This window comes from Xyrauchen texanus, chromosome 8 (assembly GCF_025860055.1).
Source record: "Xyrauchen texanus isolate HMW12.3.18 chromosome 8, RBS_HiC_50CHRs, whole genome shotgun sequence".
Taxonomy (NCBI): domain Eukaryota; kingdom Metazoa; phylum Chordata; class Actinopteri; order Cypriniformes; family Catostomidae; genus Xyrauchen; species Xyrauchen texanus.
In genome coordinates this window covers 27,393,486-27,417,060 of record NC_068283.1, presented here as the reverse complement: position 1 = coordinate 27,417,060, position 23,575 = coordinate 27,393,486, and the positions used below count along the sequence as shown (strand labels likewise).

The 23,575-nt window shown below is 38.3% G+C and overlaps 1 protein-coding gene across 2 annotated transcripts in view; it reads left to right on the top strand.

Moving 5' to 3' along the window:
* The window catches only part of LOC127648239 (myosin-binding protein C, fast-type-like), a 55,396-nt gene extending 36,550 nt beyond the window's left edge, over positions 1-18,846 (top strand). For both annotated transcript variants that reach the window (XM_052132823.1, XM_052132824.1), the window contains 17 exons: positions 9-169; positions 680-845; positions 1,137-1,243; positions 2,008-2,037; positions 2,171-2,313; positions 2,567-2,726; positions 2,842-2,946; positions 3,255-3,443; positions 3,537-3,671; positions 3,845-4,012; positions 4,534-4,622; positions 4,754-4,949; positions 9,997-10,136; positions 16,013-16,172; positions 17,070-17,206; positions 17,340-17,526; positions 17,709-18,846. In XM_052132823.1, coding sequence (XP_051988783.1) covers positions 9-169; positions 680-845; positions 1,137-1,243; positions 2,008-2,037; positions 2,171-2,313; positions 2,567-2,726; positions 2,842-2,946; positions 3,255-3,443; positions 3,537-3,671; positions 3,845-4,012; positions 4,534-4,622; positions 4,754-4,949; positions 9,997-10,136; positions 16,013-16,172; positions 17,070-17,206; positions 17,340-17,526; positions 17,709-17,746 — 2,311 coding nt within the window. In that variant the 3' untranslated portion in view covers positions 17,747-18,846. The remainder of the gene's footprint in view (positions 1-8; positions 170-679; positions 846-1,136; positions 1,244-2,007; positions 2,038-2,170; positions 2,314-2,566; positions 2,727-2,841; positions 2,947-3,254; positions 3,444-3,536; positions 3,672-3,844; positions 4,013-4,533; positions 4,623-4,753; positions 4,950-9,996; positions 10,137-16,012; positions 16,173-17,069; positions 17,207-17,339; positions 17,527-17,708) is intronic.
* Positions 18,847-23,575: the final 4,729 nt, after the last annotated feature.

Genomic DNA, 23,575 nt, shown 5'->3' with positions numbered 1-23,575 from the left:
TCTTTCAGGATGAAGGATGGAGTGGAATTGAGCAGAGATGGAAAGTATCGTTTTAAGAAAGATGGGATGAAGCACTGGCTCATCATCAACGAGGCGACCGCAGAAGACATGGGAACATACTATGTCTTCACTAATGGGGGGGAGTCCAAGGGACAGCTAGAAGTTGAAGGTACTGCTTTTTAAGTGTGGGGAAGCATAGACTATTATTATTGGTATCTACAACATTGCTTCTGAAAGCTGCATAAACTACAGTACTACACAAACAGTGACATAGCTCAAACTATTTTGGGGATCCATGGACTGTGCCTTTTATGGACATATTCATAAAGTAAATACATGGATTGTGTTGATTAAATGAACATTACAATAGTGATGTGTGATATTTTCCACTTTTATTTGCTTAATACTGAAATGCACAAAGAGTAATACAAAATTTATTTAGACTATTTATACATATATTAAATTAGTCATTACCGCATTTCTTCTGAAGTGCTTCCTGTGTAGTCTTAAAGCAATTGCTAATGGTTTGCAGTGTTCATCTCTACTATAATTTCGCTTAACATCTCAATTATAAAGAATTTCTTCACTCTCCTTTTTTATTCTTCCACCCTCTTATCAGCAATATTTCACGTTTTTATTGCCTCTAACTCATGATCTGCTCCTTTTTTCTCTATTAAAGACAAGGAGCTGGAGGTTCTGCAGAGTATATCGGATCTGACAGTGAAGGCAGCCGAACAGGCTGTCTTTAAGTGTGAAGTGTCTGATGAGAAAGTGACTGGCAAGTGGTACAAGGATGGCGTGGAGGTCATTCCCAGTGATCGCATCAAAATAATACACGTCGGCAGGTATATTGGTCCACTCACAACCGGCCTTATCGATTCATGCATAAAAGCAAGCTTGTCTCATCCCTGACCTCACTGATATCTATATATTCCTTCATGAGATGGCACTAAAGCAGATTAGTCACTGAAATGTACACTACGTTCTTCGTTTTGTGTTCTCGCAGTTGTTTTGAGGTTTAGTTCAGTGTTGTCAAGGAAACATACTGTATAATTTATAACAAGACTATTTTTGGGGTAAAGATAAGGTTGTATACTTTGCTGTTGTTGTGGTAACTTTTGGTCTCGGTATCTCAGGACTCACAAGCTGGTGATAGATGATGTGAAGCCTGAGGATGCAGGAGATTACACATTTGTACCAGATGGTCACGCTCTTTCCCTGTCAGCCAAACTCAACTTCTTGGGTAAGTGAGAGAATCAGAGAGGTTTTTTTAATCAACAGTTAAAGGAGTAGTCCACCTGTCCCAAACATGAAACTTCTGTCATTATTTACTTAACCTAATGTTGCTACAGACCTATATGACTTTCTTTTGTCTGTGGAACACTAAAGGAAAAAAAAAAATCTTCACAGGGTTTATTTGCCATATAATGAATGTAAGTAAATAGTGATTCTGTCAAGCTCCTAAAAAAATAATTGCTATTCTTTTGAAGCCATTCAATCACTTAAATAGTAACCATATCAAATCATTTATAAACCGCTGAAATAAAATATAGCGGCTATGTTGATAACATCATCCCTCATAGCTTCTTGCGACATAATATAAGACACAAGCCCTATTTTTTTTATTTTAGCATAGCCTGCATTTTTTATTTCAGTGCTTTAGCAATGAATTGATTTGAGAGTGAATAACAACTTAAATATAATTCTAGTCATCATACAAAGTGGTCGAAGACTTGGAATATAGCGCATGAGTTTTATAAATTTATACTGTGGTTTTATTGTGTTCTTTTGTCCTTTTTCAAGCTTGACAGACTGGAGTCACTATTCACTTTCATTGCATGGCAAATATACCATGTGCAGAGTACTTAAAATTCATCATTTGTGTCCAACAGACTTAAGTACAGAATTTTTGAGTGAATTATTCCTTTACATTTCAACCATGTTACAGATAACAGATTTATGTTTTAATATTATATATATATATATATATATATCTTTTACCCACAGAGATCAAAATTGATTATGTTCCTGTTCTAGGTAAGTATCTCACCTGCATCAACATGTCTGATATCCTAATTAAATATATAGAATTATATGATTCTTAGGTTTTAAGATCTCTTTTTACAGATGCAGTTGCTTTATTGATGCAATTCTTTTCATTATCCTCCAGAACCTCCCAAAATCCACCTAGACACCACTGGCAGCATGGTGAACAAAAACACTATTATCGTCGTGACAGGAAACAAGATGCATTTTGATGTTGACATTACAGGGGAGCCCGCCCCCACCGTCTGCTGGAAAAAGGGAGATACAGTAAGGGGTCACTGGAAAATTGCCACACACTTGCGCAGAGCCAGTGATCCATAAGGGCCTGTGACCAAAACATTTGTTCAATATAAGATCTAAGATATAAAGATGAGAAAATGTTATAACATAATTGATCTAATTAGCCTACATCATATTATCCCTGCAGTTACAAAACAGACTTAATGCAGAAAGGAAGCAACTTTGAAATGTGGCTTTTCCAATATATCAGCATCTTTAAAAATGTGTGTGAATGATGCAGGAGATCACAGAGGCTGAGGGGCGTGTAAGGGTGGAGACCAGGAAGAACCTGAGCAGTTTTGATATTGAAGGGGCAGAGAGATCAGATGAAGGTCTCTATTGCATCACTGTATCCAACCCTGCTGGTGAGGACAAGGCTGATGTCTATGTTAAGATAGTTGGTGAGTTCATCCTTGTTGACCCTCACTCTGTCCTCCACCCCTTTATAATCTTGATTACGGCTCTTCACCTCTGTACTTTTCTGCCATTTTCGACCTGGCTCTGTGCTGTGTTCAGATGTGCCTGATCCACCTGAGAATGTAAAATGCACTGGAGTGGGAGAGGACTCTGCCACGATCCAGTGGGAACCACCCAAATTTGATGGTGGAGTTCCAGTGAAAGGTCACTTTTTTATTTTCCCATGGTCATGGAATTTTTTTTTTATCTGCTGCATTATTTGCACTACTCAGTTCACCCTACCAAAGACATTTCTACATCATAGAACTCATCTGCACATACTGTAACAATTTCTTATTTACTCTATTGATAATGTGCTTGCATTCATCCCTACGTTGGTCTCTTTTTGTATGCTAAATATTCTTTTACAAAACATACTCTGCTCTGTGGCTCCTTGAGTATTTTGTTTCCTCTTCTACCACGTAGGAGAAATGGCAATAAACCAACTCTGACTTGCTACTTTGTCATTTCAGGCTACCTAATTGAGAGGAAGAAGAAGGGCTCTTCCAGATGGACTAAGCTGAACTTTGACATTTATGAGTTCACAACATATGAGGCTAAAAAGATGATTGAGGGGGTGCTATATGAGATAAGGGTGTTTGCTGTTAATAGTATTGGTATCTCCCAGCCTAGTGAAAACTCCAAACCCTTTATGCCCATTGGTTGGTCTCAATCTATTTCTTCCTCAGGCTGTTTTGATTATTGCTTTCTCAACAAAATAATTTAAATGGCATGCAATCTCTTCTCCTTCCTAGCTCCAACCAGCGAACCAACACGTCTAACTGTGGATGACATCACTGATGGTACCTGTGCTCTGAAATGGCTTCCCCCTGAGAGAATTGGAGCCAGTGGCATCGATGGGTACTTCATTGAATATTGTGTTGAGGGAGGTGAGGCACAAAGTTAACTTGTTAGCTAGATGAGGAACATCATTGCATGTCATTGAGTTGTGCTGATTCAGTTTGCATGTCGTCACAGTGAAATAATCATTCTTGATCATTCTTTGACATGTTTACACATCTTGCTGATTTGACCCTTTCTTTACTCCTGGTGGGACTCGCAGGCACTGAGTGGGTGCAGGTCAACAAGACCCCTGTTGAGAAGAATAGTTACAGGGTTAAAGAGTTGCCCGTGGGAGAGAAGATCCTTTTCAGGGTGACAGCTGTTAACATTGCCGGCCGTAGCCCTCCAGCTGAGATGAAACAAGCTGTCACCATCCGCGAGATCGTTGGTGAGGCTCATGCTCACATTTTAACAAACACAATCTCTCAGGGGTATATTTAGATTGCTTAAAGCTGACGTGTGTAAAGATTTCGATGTTTAAATTCTTTCTTGTATCCGAGCTTAATATACAGAGACACCTATAAATAAGTCATTTTTAAGTTGATTTCACCTAAAAGTTTAACAATGTGGATCTGTGGCATTCATAAGTTTTCTGTATGATTGGGTGGCTGTCCAGCCTGGCACAGCAACATTGGTTTCGAACAGTGGAGTGAATTTAGGGCAGGACTATGATTAAACCATGATTATTCTTTGCAATTCTATTTAGTGACGCTAGTGGTGCTGAAATTACTCACTTCAGATTTATTTAGAATAATGCAGATTTTAAATGTAATCACATTTTTCACATACACAGCACACTCTTTCACACAACAATGAGTCAGAAGTGTCATATATAAACACCCCAGTGTCTGTCTTCTGTTGTTTTCAGAATATTTCCTTTCTCCCCCTCCCTTCTTTCTCCTGTCTCAGAGCACCCTAAAATCCGTCTCCCTCGGCAGCTTCGGACTAAGTACATCAAAAGAGTGGGCGAGAAAGTCAACCTTGTCATTCCCTTCCAGGTCAGTCTTGCACTTCCTTAACTTTGTTCTCTACTTGTTTAGTGCTACTGCGCTGTTCAGTCTCTGGTCTTTACAACAGTTCAGATTATGGACAGTACTCAAGTCAATGCTCTCTGCTTCTCTGCACTCAGGGCAAACCACGCCCGGTGGTGAACTGGTTCAAGGATGGTCAACCTCTAGACACAGCATTGGTGAATGTTCGCACAACTGACGTGGACACCATCCTGTTCATCAGGCAGGCAGTCAGAGAGAACTCAGGCCAATACACTCTGTCTGTGCAGATTGAGAATATGGAGGACAAATCTAATATTGAGATCCAGATTGTAGGTTAGTGCCTACATAGTCATTTGGTTAAAGATGATGTGTATTTTTATGTTAAAATGCTTTCTTCTTTAAAAGCATGATTTGGATAGACAACTATAAGCAATTTGTAGGTTGATTTTCTCCTCAAGTGTAAACAGAGTGGATCTTTGGCTCCATCAGAACATTCATCTGTTCATTTGAGTGGCTCGTCCAGTCCGCCACAGATAAACTGGCTCGACCAATGTTGTGAATTTGAGGGAGGACTATCTGTTTGTATATCTAATATAGCATAGTTTTCTGGAATCTGTTTGAAAAAAAAAGTGATTCTTTTTTTCAATTCCTTTTGTGTCATTAGTGGTTGAGAAATGATACACTTCAGCTATGTTTAACCCTCTTATTGCCATAAGAAACTGCACCATCCTTTTGATATTCGGGTCATTTTTGTGCATAAATTATTGATTAGTGTACAATAGCACTAAAGGCCCCCCTTAAGGGAAATCTGTTATATTGTGGTCCTAAAGTGTGTAATAAGGACAAATGTTATAGTGTTGAATATTAATGGAGTAACATAAGTAAAAATATATATATATATATTTAAAAGTGAAAAAACAAAACAACTATATTACAATAAATTCTGATGGTAAAAATCAACAGTGTACATTTTAGATTTACAATTGTAGTGCATGTCTCACAAATGTTAGTTGCAGTGTTACAGGGTTTAAGGAAGGTGTTAAAATAGCTATTTCTTCTATTTTAGGAGAAAATAACATCCAGTCGGTCTTATACCATTGGGGGACCTTTAGCACCATTGTAAACTATCATATAAAATCATATTAGTATACTTATTTTCTAACATATTACCTGTTCAGAACTTCACAAATACTTTCTCTCTCTGTCTTCCTTTGGTTGGATATGTGCATGTGTGCACAAGCCCCATTTGAGAGTAATGTCTTTAATTTATGAGAATGATGCAGCAACAATTGAAGCAGGTGGAAAAGCAAGAGTCTATGGGGCTAGGGGCTAATTTTGAGATATTTTTTAGGTCAAATGTGATTCATAGATGTACAAAAAACTAATTAAAGCTGTAAAACATCCAGAAAGTACAGAGTTGAAAGGTCACAACTAGTTATTTCCATACTGGTCAAAATTGAACCATTAAGACAAATGGAAGGAACATTTTGTTTTAAATTTCGATTTTTCATAAACATTTACATACAAAAATGTTTTTTATTTTCAAGTTTGTTTTTTTTGATCACCTTGACAAAGTCATGTTTGGTTCCAGTTCCAAAAACTATGCTTTATTTATAACATATTCTTTACCTGTCCTGGTTCATAAATGACCCTAAAACAACAGGAGGGTTAAGCAATTCTGCTGAAGAGCCAAATATTTTACGTTCATTTGTGTAGGTAGCTCACATCATCATCATAGACATCACTAGGGCCACAACTACAAGGCTGACATAGAATTATGGGATTAAACTATCAGTTCAAAATGTTCATTTCTGACTCTTGTTAACCCATGGAAAAGAATAACTTTCAAAATGTGTTGTTTTTCTCATCTACTGAATGTACAACTCAGAAATTGTCAGAAAGGTTTCAAACAAAACACTTACAATTTTATCAAAATGAAGGACATCATAGGTCAGTACGGATGCAAGGCTTATTCTGTGGGGTGTTGTTTGGTTTATTCCTGGTGTTGAACGGGATTAGGATAGGATTAGGGGACACTCACTCTGTGTTCCCGCTGGGAGGTAAGCTAATGAGAGTGCAAAAACCCTTCAGATGAGCCAGACAGCCATTTAGTCACAGTTTACTGCCAACATCCCAGCAGCCTGCCCAGGATTCATGCCAACCGCTCCCAGCCGCAAACTATAACTCTCTCTCTCTCTCTCTCTCTCACACACACACACACACACTCTTTCCTTTTTAATTTTCACTCTTATGTTCTCACAATCTCTCCGTTTGTCTTCCCCTCTTTATCAGTCTTCAACTCACTCGCATATCTGATTAGCGCATATTAGTGAGAATGCTGTTTGTAGACTACAGCTCAGCATTCAACACCATAGTGCCCTCCAAGCTTGATGAGAAACTCCGGGCTCTGGGCTTAAACAGCTCGCTGTGCAGCTGGATCCTGGATTTCCTGTCAGGCAGACGTCAGGTGGTTAGAATGGGCAGCAACACCTCCTCATCACTGACCCTCAACACTGGAGCCCCGCAGGGCTGTGTTCTCAGCCCACTCCTGTATTCCCTGTACACACATGACTGTGTGGCAACACATACAGGTCCTTCTCAAAAAATTAGCATATTGTGATAAAGGTCATTATTTTCCATAATGTAATGATAAAAATTAAACTTTCATATATTTTAGATTCATTGCACACCAACTGAAATATTTCAGGTCTTTTATTGTTTTAATACTGATGATTTTGGCATACAGCTCATGAAAACCCAAAATTCCTATCTCAAAAAATTAGCATATCATGAAAAGGGTCTCTAAACAAGCTATTAACCTAATCATCTGAATCAACTAATTAACTCTAAACACCTGCAAGAGATTCCTGAGGCTTTTAAAAACTCCCAGCCTGTTTCATTACTCAAAACCGCAATCATGGGTAAGACTGCCGACCTGACTGCTGTCCAGAAGGCCATCACTGACACCCTCAAGCAAGAGGGTAAGACACAGAAAGAAATTTCTGAATAAATAGGCTGTTCCCAGAGTGCTGTATCAAGGCACCTCAGTGGGAAGTCTGTGGGAAGGCAAAAGTGTGGCAAAAAACGCTGCACAACGAGAAGAGGTGACCGGACCCTGAGGAAGATTGTGGAGAAGGACCGATTCCAGACCTTGGGGACCTAAGCGGAAGCAGTGGACTGAGTCTGGAGTAGAAACATCCCTGCATTCCCCAGGTCAAGCCACTTTTGAACCAGAAACAGCGGCAGAAGCACCTGACCTGGGCTACAGAGAAGCAGCACTGGACTGTTGCTCAGTGGTCCAAAGTACTTTTTTCGGATGAAAGCAAATTTTGCATGTCATTCGAAATCAAGGTGCCAGAGTCTGGAGGAAGACTGGGGAGAAGGAAATGCCAAAATGCCTGAAGTCCAGTGTCAAGTACCCACAGTCAGTGATGGTCTGGGGTGCCATGTCAGCTGCTGGTGTTGGTCCACTGTGTTTTATCAAGGGCAGGGTCAATGCAGCTAGCTATCAGGAGATTTTGGAGCACTTCATGCTTCCAGCTGCTGAAAAGCTTTATGGAGATGAAGATTTCATTTTTCAGCACGACCTGGCACCTGCTCACAGTGCCAAAACCACTGGTAAATGGTTTACTGACCATGGTATTACTGTGCTCAATTGGCCTGCCAACTCTCCTGACCTGAACCCCATAGAGAATCTGTGGGATATTGTGAAGAGAAAGTTGAGAGACGCAAGACCCAACACTCTGGATGAGCTTAAGGTCGCTATCGAAGCATCCTGGGCCTCCATAACACCTCAGCAGTGCCACAGGCTGATTGCCTCCATGCCACGCCGCATTGAAGCAGTCATTTCTGCAAAAGGATTCCCGACCAAGTATTGAGTGCATAACTGAACATAATTATTTGAAGGTTGACTTTTTTTTTGGTATTAAAAACACTTCTTTTATTGGTCGGATGAAATATGCTAATTTTTTGAGATAGGAATTTTGGGTTTTCATGAGCTGTATGCCAAAATCATCAGTATTAAAACAATAAAAGACCTGACATATTTCAGTTGGTGTGCAATGAATCTAAAATATATGAAAGTTTAATTTTTATCATTACATTATGGAAAATAATGACCTTTATCACAATATGCTAATTTTTTGAGAAGGACCTGTAGCTCCAATGCCATCATTAAGTTTGCTGACGATACGACGGTGGTAGGTCTGATCACTGACAATGATGAAAGAGCCTACAGAGAGGAGGTGCACACTCTGACACGCTGGTGTCAAGAACACAACCTCTCCCTCAACGTCAGTAAAACCAAGGAGCTTGTTGTGGACTTCAGGAAGAAAGACGGAGAACACAGCCCCATCACCATCAATGGAGCACCGGTGGAGAGAGTCAGCAGCTTCAAGTTCCTCTGTGTCCACATTACTGAGGAACTTACATGGTCTGTCCACACTGAGGCCGTTGTGAAGAAGGCTCACCAGCGCCTCTTCTTCCTGAGACGGCTGAGGAAGTTTGGAATGAACCACCACATCCTCACACGGTTCTACACCAGCACTGTAGAGAGCATCCTGACTGGCTGCATCACCGCCTGGTACGGCAATAGCACCGCGCACAACTGCAAAGCCCTGCAAAGGGTGGTGCGAACTGCCAGGAACATCATCGGAGGTGAGCTTCCCTCCCTCCAGGACATATATACCAGGCAGTGTGTGAAAAAAAGCTCTGAGGATTATCAGAGACTCCAGCCACCCGAGTCATGGGCTGTTCTCACTGCTACCATCAGGCAGGTGGTATCGCAGCATCAGGACCCGCACCAGCCGACTACATGATAGCTTTTTCCCCCAAGCAATCAGACTGTTGAACACTTGATCTATCAGGATCAATAATTAGCACTGCACTTTATTAATCTATAATCTCACACTGGACTGTCAACATATTCTCCTCAATATACTACTTCATATACATATATATATATATATATATATATATATATATATATATATATATATATATATATTTCATATACTCCTTACTTATTGTATTGTATATTGTGTATTCTATATTGTGTGTATTGTATATAATTATCATGTTGTGTAAGTATGTGTACATTTGATATGTAAATTGTGTTGTGTTAAGTATGTTGTTTACTGTAATTGGTATATGTCTCGTCACTGTCATGACTGCTATGTTGCTCGGAACTGCACACAAGAATTTCACCTACTGTTGCACTTTTGTACATGGTAGTGTGACAATAAAGTGATTTGATTTGATTTTGATTTGATTAACTACTTACTTGGTTGAATTTAGAACGGTGTATAATTGTCAAGATCTACAGTTATACATATCTATAGTACTTTTTCCTTCTTTCCCTTTCCTTCACATACGCTTGCAGACAAGCCTGGGCCACCAATGAGCGTTACTGTGACAGATGTGTGGGGCTTCAATGTTGCTCTGGAATGGAAGCCACCTAAAGATAATGGCAACAGTGAGATCACTGGCTACACTATCCAAAAAGCAGACCTGAAAACCAAGGTAAACCCAAACCAGTAACCATACCACCTTCCTGTGTTGCTTTTATATTGCTCAATCTCTATCACAACTGACATAAATCTTTTCAGTTTCTTGGATTAAAGGAATAGTTCACCAAAAAATACAATTCTGTCATGTTTTATACATGTTCTCTGTCAGGAATAAGAGGCTCAGGACCCAAGCAGAGAGATAAAAAACAAGGAATTTATTTAAATACAAAAATGAATAAAAAACAAACCAAAACTCCCACAAGGGGGAAAACAAACATAAACTACCCTGTATGGGGAAAAAGGTGTCCAGGCTAGGGCAGAGGTAAACTGAAATGGGCTGGACTGGACTGGACTGGACTATGGGGCAAACACACAGGACCGACTGGATGGGGACTAGGACCGACTAGAACACACACAAGACAAACTGGCACTCGACAGCACACACGAGGCGACTAAAATAGGGAAGGAAATCAAACAAGTTAATGCAGGGCAGGTGTAACAAATGAACTAATAATGGGCAAACAAGGAGGCGGGGTATGACTTAAGACAGAAAGGCACGCGGCGATACAGAAACAAAATAAAGCCACATGCTCTCAAAAGACAACAATACACATCGCCAATGCAATAAGGCAATTGCACAGCATGAAGACACGCAGCGCAAAAGCGAGCTCAATGCACCTCCGCAGTCGCGAGACTGCATGCACTCATGCCAATACAGGACAAGACATGGAACATGAGTGCCCAGTTCCTGACACAAAAACCAAAACCGAACCAGACAGAAGGGTCAGGATCCATGCACCAGACATGAAAAAAGACTGACCAAAAACACAAGACAGACATGGGATGATAATGCCACGTTCCCATCAGACAAAAACCCAGATTGACAGAGTAACAGGACCATCATATTCTCATTCTCAAAAGACATTTTTCATGATGCTAAATGCTTAACTATGCTAGTTGCAACTGCAATAAAGCAGGTCCACTGTAAATGAGACATACAGTAGGGCTGCATGATTATAGATTTAAATATCAAATTACCGTGACGTCACAAAGTAATCAACCGTGCAGTTCTTCAGGTGGACATGAGCTGCGCTCCAGTTTCTTTTAAGCATTTAATATTGTAATAATTGTAATATTAATGTTAGGGCAAATACAAATTATTTTAAATGGATATCTATGGTATAAAATAAATTAAATTATTGCTAAATAACTGCTTAAATTATTAGTCCACATACAGTAAATCATTTGACATATTCAAAATTCAAACTTATTAACAGCCAATTGAAATGGATCAAGTTACTTATTGTGTTCAGTTAAAAGACAGGGGACCATTCATCCCATTAGATCTTCAGTGGTGATCTTGCTCACATAAGATCATCTTTAGATAATGTTTTGCCCCAGTGTGGTTGCACTTTGGAAATTAAAAACAGTAATTTGTGATCAGAGTTTGTGCGATTCGTGAAAATGTTAAATCTACTAATACCAGCTGCATGGCAAATGGGTCTTATAAGAGCAGACACGATAATAATGACAGTTAATTTGAATTACTTTATTGTTATTTTGCACAAATCAAATTCACATTGGCCTACTTATTAACATGACAAAACAAAACTGTAATTACATTTTTAGTAAATTGTACACACTAATCGTGCAACGCAACAAACTCAATGAACAATGACTGCTGTCACTCACTGCAGGTTTACACTGTTTGAGATCTGCATTTCGACGCGAGCGCAGTGACACTCCACACAAAGTTCTGCACTCTCGCGAATGCTTCCATTAAAAACAAAGCTGTCTAATCAGCATAATAAATCCATTATTTACATCACGTCTGTGCCTTGATTAGAGCCCGAAGCCATTTGTTTTGAGAATAATGGCTGGCTGATGAAGTTATTGGCTGGCTAGCCGGCTCAGCCAAAACCTAAATGGCTGCTGCAGCCGCCAAACTTTTCATAGCCGCAAATGGCTGAAGCTGCCACTTCATGTCTACAGATGTCTATGTTCAGTGGTGGACAGTAACGAAGTAAATGTAATTCGTTACTGTACTTAAGTAGCTTTTTTGTGTATCTGTACTTTACTGAAGTATTTAAATTTGGGGAGACTTTTACTTTAACTCCACTACATTTCAAAGTCAAATATCTTACTTTTTACTCTACTACATTTTCAAAATCAGTCGTTCCTTTTTATTTATGAGTGGATAAAAATGTAACTGGTCAAACGAGCCACCAATCACAGTACAGCGCGCGCTTTGTTTTGAACTTGCCTTGGCGGCATCTACTAAGCGCGAACCAGGGTGCGCTTCCCAAAAGCATCGTTAGCCAACTATGGTAGCAAGTTCCGTCGTTATCATCATAGTTCAACGAGTCGGTGTTTCCCGAAACCATCGTTCCAACGAACATTCGCAAACAGCATCGCAGAGTTGTGTGGTTGGAACGACAGCTCTCGACCTGTGGTTAGAAGCAGAGTTTCTTGTTATTATAACATGTGGGCTTAATAAATTATTATCTTGAGCCAAATAAGCAAGATGACATTCAGTACAATCAGTATCTTTTATTTAGAAGACATACAAATGTCCTTTATGTCTTTTAGTTTGTCAATAGATTTAAAGCACCGTTTTTGAAGAGTGCGCATGTGTGAACGTGCTCTAGTGCGTAAGAACGAGCCTATGATTGAATCTGGAAATAAAGCAAATAACTGAGAAAAATATGAGAGAGTCCTCAGATGACATGTCCGTAATTTATAGCAAAACATCTAGCATTAATTCGATCATTAATTCGAACAGATTCATTAAAAGTAGTTTTTAATCCACCACATGTGTGACATCATTAACCAACGTGGTTGAACAACCAATTTGCGACAATACGGTTTTGGGAAACAGTCGTGACTAGCAAGTTGATTTCTTCAACAGTGCATCGTACTACGGTAGTGGAGCAGCAAGTTACGTTGTTGTACGGGAAACGCACCCCAGAGCCGTTAAATATGAGAGTTGCGAACATAGACGGTTGCGACAGTGATCTCGCCGCCGCGTGTCACGTGATTCGTGTAGCTCTCAATAGTTCCAAACAAATTGCGTTGCCAATGATTTTAAGCGGGGCAGAGAGCAGCAGCTATTATTGCAGCAATTATCGGTAAATATTGACGCATAATGTACATTGCTTATTATGTTGACACTAAAATGACTTGCATATAATAGCATTGTTTTTCTGGAGAGTAGCAGAAACACTGCATTAATACGTTTTTGTGTTTAATTTTGGAGGAAATTGGCTGCTCCCATAACATAGAATATATATATATATTCTATGTATGTGTGTGTGTGCATGTGTGTATGTGTGTGTGTGTGTGTATGTGTATATATATATATATATATATATTTATATTTAATGGCATTGTGCAGGTTTATGTGAATGTATCATAACATTAGGATGTTAATAATTATGACCATAGACGCTCGAGAAAAATATATACAGTAAATACTGTAAATGTATTATACCTTATGGGAACAGTCCCTTCCCTCCAAAATTAAACACACAAAAAATTTATTCAATTCAAATATATATATATATATATATATATATATATATATATATATATACACACACACATCTGACTAATTAATGTCATATTATTAATAGATTGGTGTGCCAAGAGTGACATTAGTCTTCATGTAGACTGAGTTAAGCAAGAGTCTTGTGACAAATTATAATAGGACATTATGGCCATAAAAATCATAGTACTTGGATACTTAAGTACATTTGAAGGCAAATACTTTTGTACTTTTACTCAAGTGAATTTTTAAAGGCAGCACTTCTACTTTTACTTAAGTAATATTTTACCTTGAGTATCTTTACTTTAACTCAAGTACATGGTATGTGTACTTCGTCCACCACTGTCTATGTTATACTGATTTACTAGATCTCAATATTTCAAAGCAATGCATGGCTTACACTATATTTCTACAAAATGCAATACAATGTAATAAAGAAAACACCAGATTTTACTTTCACAACGTATGTACATATTTATTTTGTAGTCTGTATGCTACTAAACATTTTCAAATAGCCTACAATGTGTTGTGTTTAGGCTAAATGCATGTAGGCTAAGTTGTATACAATAACTTGGCATTATCATGGATGAAGCTTATCATATTACACCTTGATTAAGAATGCAAACTTTAGTTGAATTTTATGAGAAATCTACAGACGCAAACAGACGAAGTGTAGTAAAATAAAGACCTAAATGTGTATTTCGGACTTTTTTTCACCACAAGTCTGAAAGAAGACATGTTATTGAAGACAAATATCCAAAAATCTCAAAATTGACCAGTAAAAAAAAAACTATGTTTTTGCCTGCCGTGTCTCGCCTTAATATAAACACACACTGTTATCAGTAGCCTATTATTTTGAACAAAGTTTTGCACATTTCACTTCAATGTACACTGAAGCATGAGTCGTGAATTAGCAATGTGGAAACGGTGGTTTGTTACTGCAGTAATATCACGTTCAGTGCTATAAATCTCTCCGTTCCAGAATATTTGGTTCATAACATCAATCTTTGATTCAGGTGTTTGTGCAACCATGCCCTGAAGATTTAACAAAAGTCTGGGTAGGCCTAAGTTAAGAAAAAAGTAAGTAGGAATTAGGAAAGCATGTGAGAAGTGAGATCAAAATTACCTTGCTTGCTTCTTTCCGCCATTTCACCTCAGTGCGAGAAAAACATGCAAGGCTTCTTCTGTACGGAAAACGAGCAATTTTAATTGGTCGTCAATTCACTGTGAGTCTGTGTATCGTAGCAACGGGCACAAGACTGCGCTGTTATGAATCCAGTGGGAAAATAGATCTCGTGTATTGTTTATATATTTCGTGTGTGTATGTCTCTATGTGATAGAATTATTATTTGATGCAAATAATTCTAGCCGGCTCAGCCAAACTTTATCAGATGGCGGCTCAATTTGGCTTACGAAATTACTGGCTGGCGGCGGCTGAAATTCTAAATGGCGCAAATGGCGGAGCCTGGCGGCGGCTTCGGGGTCTAGCCTTGATTAGAATGGGAACATTTTAGTTTTATCAGGTTGCTCATTTTCAGTGTATTTAACATCAAGTTCAAAGCGAGTGGTGCAATAAGCAATGAATCCAAAATAATTACAAAGTGCTTTTCGCTTGTTCAACAGCTTCTTTTTGAGTGTCAGGTGATGTTTCTTCTTCAGTATTAATTTTCTTGTGCCACCGCGAACAGAGGTGGAAAATAAAGCAAGCATCTGGGCATTCAGATGGTTTAAAACTTGCACATTAGGATCAGTTGACATTACTAATATGTAATGTCAACTGATGTAGCACTAATTAGTGATGTAGCACTAATTTTAGCAGCTCTGATTGGCCATTGCCGTTTCATTGCTCAACGGACATGTTAGTGATGGGTTAGATTACAACCACTGCAAAATAAAATTGTAAATGGAAACCACCGATGCAACAGGAGCAGACTAATCGTAATCTCAATTAGTTTTCCGATTAATTGCGCAGCTTTAGGTAGATTGCAAGATTTTCACCAAAAAAATGACTTCAATTTCAGATTTATTTTTTTAAAACCTATAATATGCATTCTGTCACATGGTCTATTTTTATTATACTTTTGGGTTATTTTTAAGTTTTAAAGTGAGGCATAATCCACTGCCATTCTATTGAAAAAGACGGTCCCTGACATTCATTAAAACATATACATCAGTAAGCCATAAGCATTTAGAACGACATGAGGGTGAGTAATGAAATAATTTTTATTTTTGGGTGAACGAGTCCTTTAAATCAGCTGTGCTTTTATATGCTTTATTTATGGCTGTTTCTTTGTAAAATAACTAAATCATTAAGAATGATTAATTTTACATCTAACTCCTTTTAGGAATGGTTCACAGTTCTTGAGCACAACCGCAGACCCAGTTGCACTGTGTCTGATCTAGTGATGGGGAATGAGTACAATTTCCGTGTGTTCAGCGAGAACATCTGTGGCCTGAGTGAAGCAGCTGGCGTCAGCAAAAACACAGCTGTCATCGCCAAAACAGGTTCCTAGACACTGACTGTTTGAGTAATCTTTAAACACTACAGTGCATAGTGTATTGCATAAATATAGCGTAACACTTATTACGTTGTAGATGTTTACAATCTTTTTTTCAATAGTTCAAGGAATAGTTTACTCACTCTAAGAACATCCCAGATGAGTATGACTTTTTCTACTGCAGAACACAAAGATTTTTAGAAGAATATCTTAGCTCTGTAGGTCCATACAATGCAAGTGAATGGTGGCCAGAACTCTGAAGCTTCAAAAAGCACACAAAGGCAGCATAAAAGTAATCCATAAGACTCCAGTGGTTTAATGTATTCTGATGCAATCAAATCGGTCTTAACCAAAACCATCTGGATGGCTTTAGGAGATGTGGATTATAGTTAAAATATTCAAAAAATCAAAATTTGTGTTCTGCAGAAGAAAGTAAGTCATGCACATCTGGGATGACATGACGGTGAGTAAATGATGAGAGAATTTTCAGTTTTGGCTGAACTAATCCTTTAATACAAAATGATTTCAGTGTTTTACATGGAGATTTTCAATGAATCTCTATGTGGATTCATCAAATCAAATCAAACTAACAATTAACAATACATCTACAGCATTTATTAAACTTACAATTAATAAATGTTAATTTCTACACAGTAATACATATTAATACATTTTTTAAATAAAAGGTTGTATACATTTACAGTACTTGAGCTAATGTATTATGAATAACATGAACTAAAACAATAGTAAAGGTATAAACATTAAGCAATACTAACAAATGCTGTAGAAATATATTATTGTAAGTTTATGATACCTAATGCATTAAAACATACACCGATTATTGCATTAATTCAAATGTCCTTGCTGAAGCAGTATATGTGATATTTAACCCTCATCCTCTCAGGTCTTAAAATGAATGCACAGCCCTATAAGGAAAAAGACATGAATAGCTCTCCTAAGTTCATCACACCTCTCGTGGACAGGTGTGTCAGTGCTAGTTACAGTGCTTCCCTCAGCTGTGCTGTCCGTGGTTACCCTAAAGTAAGTGAATATCTGTAGTGTGTAACTACAGTATATAAACTCAGTCACCCTGCCAGACATTTTAAGTGACTTTACATTGCTCTCTCTTTCTCTCTCTCTCTCTCTTTCTTGCATGCTGTGGTTCTCCTCCAAGCCAAAGATTATATGGATGAAAAATAGGATGATTATTGGTGAGGACCCGAAGTTTCTCATGCAGAATAACCAGGGTGTGCTGACTTTAAACATCCGTAAACCAGGCTTGTTTGACGGAGGGAAGTATACATGCAGAGCTGTCAATGAACTAGGACAGGATGAAGTGGAGTGTAAGCTGGATGTTCGAGGTAAGGCCAATTAAACCTGCAAAGTCCTTCATCCCCAGACTGCAGAATATAGCAATGCTAATGTGGTACTTAGTATCTCCGTGTTGTAAATCGATCTTTTTTACTTTTTCATGTTTATTTCCCCTTACACAGCCTTCTCAATTGCCTCTCCTCATGTAATATTATTTGCTTTCCCATTTTAGTTTTCACAGAAAAGGAAAAGGAAGGGATGAAGATGTGAACACAAAACCCTGGAGACACTCTAAAGAAGCCAGGAGGGATATGGCATCATGAGAGTATCTGGAAAGCTCAAAAATGAATAATTATTGATTTAGAATCAAATTTTTCAATGACAACATCATTGTGTTGTCTTTTCTCTGCATTGCTTTTGCCCCTTACAAAAAAGTACTGTGGCAGTTCCATGGTAAAGTGATGCTAACAGTGATGGTAACACCATGGTATTTTGATATATAGGGTATAACGGTGCTAACTTAAGGCACAACTTGGTCACAAAAGGGCTCAAGATTCAAGAAATACACTTATTTTTATTGAACACAATTTTTGTTAAAAGAAATAACAGAAGTTTGTTTTGAATAAAATTTATTTATTTAAAGGCTCTTAAAAGGTTAAAAGGCTCCCTCAAATGGGGAAAAAGGCCCTCAGGGGGGTTATATTAATATAGTCTAAATACCCGAACAATAATTATGGGGGACAATTAGTCAACTTAGTCAAATACTTTCATAAAAAAAAAAAAAAAATGGTTTAAGAGGGGCCTTTATCCCCAGCAACAGTGGGGCTCTTTTCCCCAAATGCTATCCTTTCACTTTTTGGAAATTGTTTTATATAATCACCTTGAACAAAATGGAAAATTAGTCTTTTGTCTCAAAATAAATGTGATGATTCCAGGATATTCATGATCTAGGCTTAAAATTCAAGATTTTAAAAAAATATTAAATATTAGCTCAAATTGTCTCAAAATCAAGCTTTAGTCATTAGCCTACATGCACTGATCTGATGGAAGAGGGAAAAATTACAATTCATAGTGAACAGGTGTTTAGGAAAGTACTTTATTTAGTGTTATTATGGAGTCTTTTAGCCCAGGGAGCATTTAGCCATGTTGTATCCTACTGTGGTCCTGAATAAGTACCATTTCATTTACCATAGTATTTACATGGCACATCAAAAAATGTAATGTTTTCGAACAACCATGGTAATACCATGGTACTTTTTTGTTTTTAGTGTTAGTGGAATCAGAGTTCAATCTAATATAGTCTCTTATTTCTTTAGATAAGCTTTGTACTGTATGTCATGTTTTTGCAGGTCAAACTGCTTGAAATAAAAGCACACAAATATCTGTGTTGTTGGAGTATGACTGTTTTAAATAATGTTTTCATAGTCAAGAAGGTCTGGTTATGGTTAAAATGACGTAATCTATGTCTTCTTAAACGCGCTAGTGCAGACTGGAAGAGAATTGGAGAATAAGGGACTCATTAGCATTTTACACTAGAGACTCATTTACGCACCCATCAACACTGCCCTAATTGGCTTTCTCCTACGTCATTACTGAGCAAACGAATTATGGCTAATTTACACACCAGTAAAACAAACACACAAGGTTCGCCTGCCAGCTCCGGTTAAATCTCACCAGGACTACGCTGCTGTATCCCGCAGCCAAGCCGCATAAGGTGGGTTTGAGAGTTTTCCGACAGGGAACACTGGTCCTGGGTACGGTTGCACCAGCTGTGCGTAAGTTCTTAGTTAATTGGGACGTAAAGTTCACACTAAGGGCTTGGTAGCCTAACAACTAGTTAGTTTGTAACTACGTATGTGCTTATTTTGGTTGCACCACCTGTTCTTAAGGCAAGACTTAACTAGTAGGTCGTAAGATTACGTAAAGTAATGCGTAGTCGCATAATATGATGTTTACTTGTATTGATCTAATAAGCAGCCATCAAATTTGTACACAGAAGTGTTACAAAGCCGTGGACTTCAATTTGATCTTGTTACGGTTGATGTTCAGCCTGGTTTATAAATTAGACATTTATTCATTTTAATATTCTATATATATTTAAAATGTGTTTTATCTTGACACCGTGCAACATCCTGAAAACGGCACCACTAGATTATACTAAAACTGGTGCAACCGGCCCCTGAAGTGTTAAAATCATAATAAATATGTACTTAACAGTACATTTTTTGTTTGTTTGTTTAATGGAAAGGACATACAATAACATTTTGTTGACATTGAAAACAAAATAAACTGAAAGTACTTGGTACGGTGGTAACACGACGACAAAAGCTAAGACACGAGACTGTCAGTTTGTGAACTAAAAGTCTATATTGTTAAAAACGCGGGAAATACAAACAAAAGCTTCTGTGAGTGACCAGCAGATAGCGCTGTTAACTAACTCAACAATAGCTTCAGGCCGTTCACATGATTAACTCTGTTAGGAAGTTTTTGCACCTAGCTTAAATCTGCATCAACATAATTGAATAATAAGGTTATGTGTTGAAGTTATATTTATTCTAAAATGTATCTGTTGCATTTACGCGACAGTTTTTTATTCTTTTGGAGCCGGTTGCACAAGCTATACGGAAGTTACTAATTAGCTTAATGGTGGCGTAAATGGGCACGAAGTCACAAAAGTACGCTCTACTAAATGAGTGTTGTACCATTAAACTTAGGTAGGACGTACCCCTTCGTATAAACGAAATATTTACGGAAGCCTCCATCCAGGAGTGAGTAACGGACGGAATAAAACTGCAGATTCATGTAATGACATCAATGAGCTCTTGTTTTGCGTGACAGGCATGAGGCACCAATCTTTTGGACATACAGTATGTTGACATTTACGAGAGAGAGAAAAAATAGGCCTACTTTTAAGCGGCTCTTGAGCATGAAACCGATCTAACGGTGCAGTTTTTAGGATGCGTCGCCCGGTGTCAAGCGTCAACATTTAAAAGAAGATATTAAAATGAATAAATGTCTATTTTTGCAACCTGTTTTATTAGTATTTATTTATCACCCCTAATTTATTTTAGATACAGTTCCTAAATATTGTTATATACATAGGGCAACAGGCTACTATCAAATCTAATTTTATTACGTATCGTATTTCAGTGGGGATATCATTTATTACAGCTGACAGTTATATGAACAAAAAAGTTTTGAACATCAACCATAACAAGATCAAATTGAAGTTCACAACTTTTGAACACTTCTGTGTATAAATTTGAAGGCTGCTTATTGGATAAATTTGGGTAAATGTCTTAATATTCGACTACATCACTTTGGAAAGCTTACAATCTGCTAGTTAAGTCTTGCCTTAAGAAAAGGCAGTGGAACCAAATTAAGCACTGACTTAGTTACAAAATAACTAGTAGTTACTAAACCCTTAGTGTGAACTTCATGTCCTAACTTACGTGATACAGCTGGTGCAGCCCTACCCTGAGGCCGGTTGCACCAGTTATACATAAGTTACAACTTAGACTAGTTGTGGTGTAAATGGGCACTAAGTCACAATTTACACTTATAAATATTTGAGTATTGCACCATTTATTTAAGGAAGCCTCTGACCAGGAGTAAAACAATAAAAAAACTCATTCATTTAATGACATCAATGAGCTCATGTTTTAGTTTACAGGCTTCAGTCCTTTCGACATATATGATTTAGGCACTCGTTTACATTTATGGGAGAAAACATTAAGTAAAAAACGTACTTCTTCAGCATGAAACCGATCTAACAGTGCACTTTCCTGTGTACTCTGCCCAGTGTGTTTCAAAATATACGAAATTTATAAGATATTAAAATGAATTAATGTCTATTTTTCCAGCCTGTTTTATTAGTACTTATTATTTATAGCCTCTTATTCATTTTAGATACATACATAGGCTAAATATACCATTATTGGAATCTTGTTTTATTACACATCATATTTCAGTGGGGATATAATTTATTATAGCTGAACATCAAACATAACAAGATCAAACTGAAGTTCACAGCTTTTTAACACGTGTGTACAAATTTGATGGCTGCTTATTGGATCAATACAAGTAAACATCATATTATGAGATTATGCATTACTTTACGGAGAGAGCTTACGACCTACTAGTTAAGTCTTGCATTAAGAACAGACTTAGTTACAGACTAACTAGTAGTTACTAAGCCCTTAGTGTGAACTTTACATCCCAACTTACGTGAGACCTTCCACACATCTGGTGCAACCCTAGCCAGCTGTGCGCAAGTTCTCACATAAGTAAGGACGTAAAGTTCACACTAGTTAGTTTGTAACTAAGTCAGTGCTTAATTCGGTTGCACCATATGTTCTTAAGGCAAGACTTAACTTAAGCTCTCCGTAAAGTGATGCGTAGTCGCATAATATGACGTTTACCTGTATTGATCCAATAAACAGCCATCAAATATGTACACAGAAGTGTTAAAAATCTGTTGCGACGTTCTTACTAGTCCACTCCATGATGTTATCCACCCACTGTCCCTTGAGGAATTGTCTTTGACAAACTATTACTCCAAGTGTCATGTCTGTACCACCGCATCTTTCTTCTTTTTACGATGGCCAACAGGTCTTCATAATGGCCTTGTGCCTTAATTCTACTTTGGACCTCTTCGTTGGTGATGTGGTCTATATATGGGATACCCAAGATTCTATGATAACATCTCATCCCAATGGTCTTGATTTTTCTTACCAGTTCTGCTGTCAGCTTCCATGTTTCACAGGCATATAGGAAGATAGACTGGACCAGTGCATGCAGCAGCTTCAGTTTGGATTTGAGACTGATTTTACTGTCTCTCCAGATGGGCTTGGGTCTGGCAAGCGCAGCTGTTGTTAGTGCTGCACTTGCAAGGATTTCAGGCCTGGACCCGTCTTCACTGATGGTGGCACCCAGGAACTTGTACTTCTGGACCTCTTTCAGCTTTTGTCCATTCACTAAGATGTTCTTAGTGATAGGTTGGGTGGAGTTTCGTCATGATCGTGTTTTTCTCCACACTTATCTCCATGCCGTTATCTGGTTGATGTTTTATCCAGGAGGGTCACTAGATTTGCCAGCTCATCTTCGCTTCCTGTCAAGCCGTCGATCGGTGAAATGGAGGTTGGTGATGGTACGCCCTCCAATGCTGACAGTCTCATGGTGGTCCTTGAGGGCATCGGTCATAATACGTTCCAGGAATATATTGAACAAAACAGGAGATAGGAGGCATCCTTGATCGACACCGAAAGTCGTGCAGAACCATTTTCCAATTTGGCTCTGGAGTAGAACAGCGCTGCTAGCTTTGGCGTACAGCTGTTGGATGGTCTGTATCAGCTTCCTGCCCATGTTGTAATTTCTCATGGTGTCCCAGAGAGCTTCATGCTAGTTCTAAATAGCAATATTCAATAACTGTATCTAAAATGATTAAGGGACCATAAATAAATACTAATAAAACAGGCTGGAAAATAGACATTTATTCATTTTAATATCTATTTTGTATATGTTGAAACTTGATACTGGGCGGAGTACACAGGAAAGTGCACCGTTAGATCAGTTTCATGCTGAAGAATTAAGTGTTTTCTCCTGTAAATGTAAACGAGTGCCAACATCATCATATATGTCAAAAGGACTGAATCCTGTCAACCAAAACATGAGCTCATTGATGTCATTAAGTGAGTCTGTTTTTGATTCCATCCTTTTCTCCTGGTCGGAGTCTTCCATAAATATTTAGCTTATACGTAGGTTTACGTCCTACCTAAATTTATTGGTGCAACGCTCAAATATTTAGTAGTGCATCAATTGTGATTTAGTGCCCATTTACGCAACAACTTGGCTAAGTTGTAACTTGCGTATAGCCAGTGCAACCGGCCCCTGAGGATTTGTGATAGGATGCAGCATTTCACATACACCGATCAGCCACAACATTAAAACCACCTGCCTAATATTTGTGCCGTCCGCCTGGAAGCAGAGGTGCCGCTGCCATCCATCTGGAAGCGAAGGAGCTTTCTGCCATATGCTTGGAAGCAGAGGAGCTTGTTGCCATCTGCCTGGAAGGGGAGGAGCCTGCTGCCATCCGTCAGG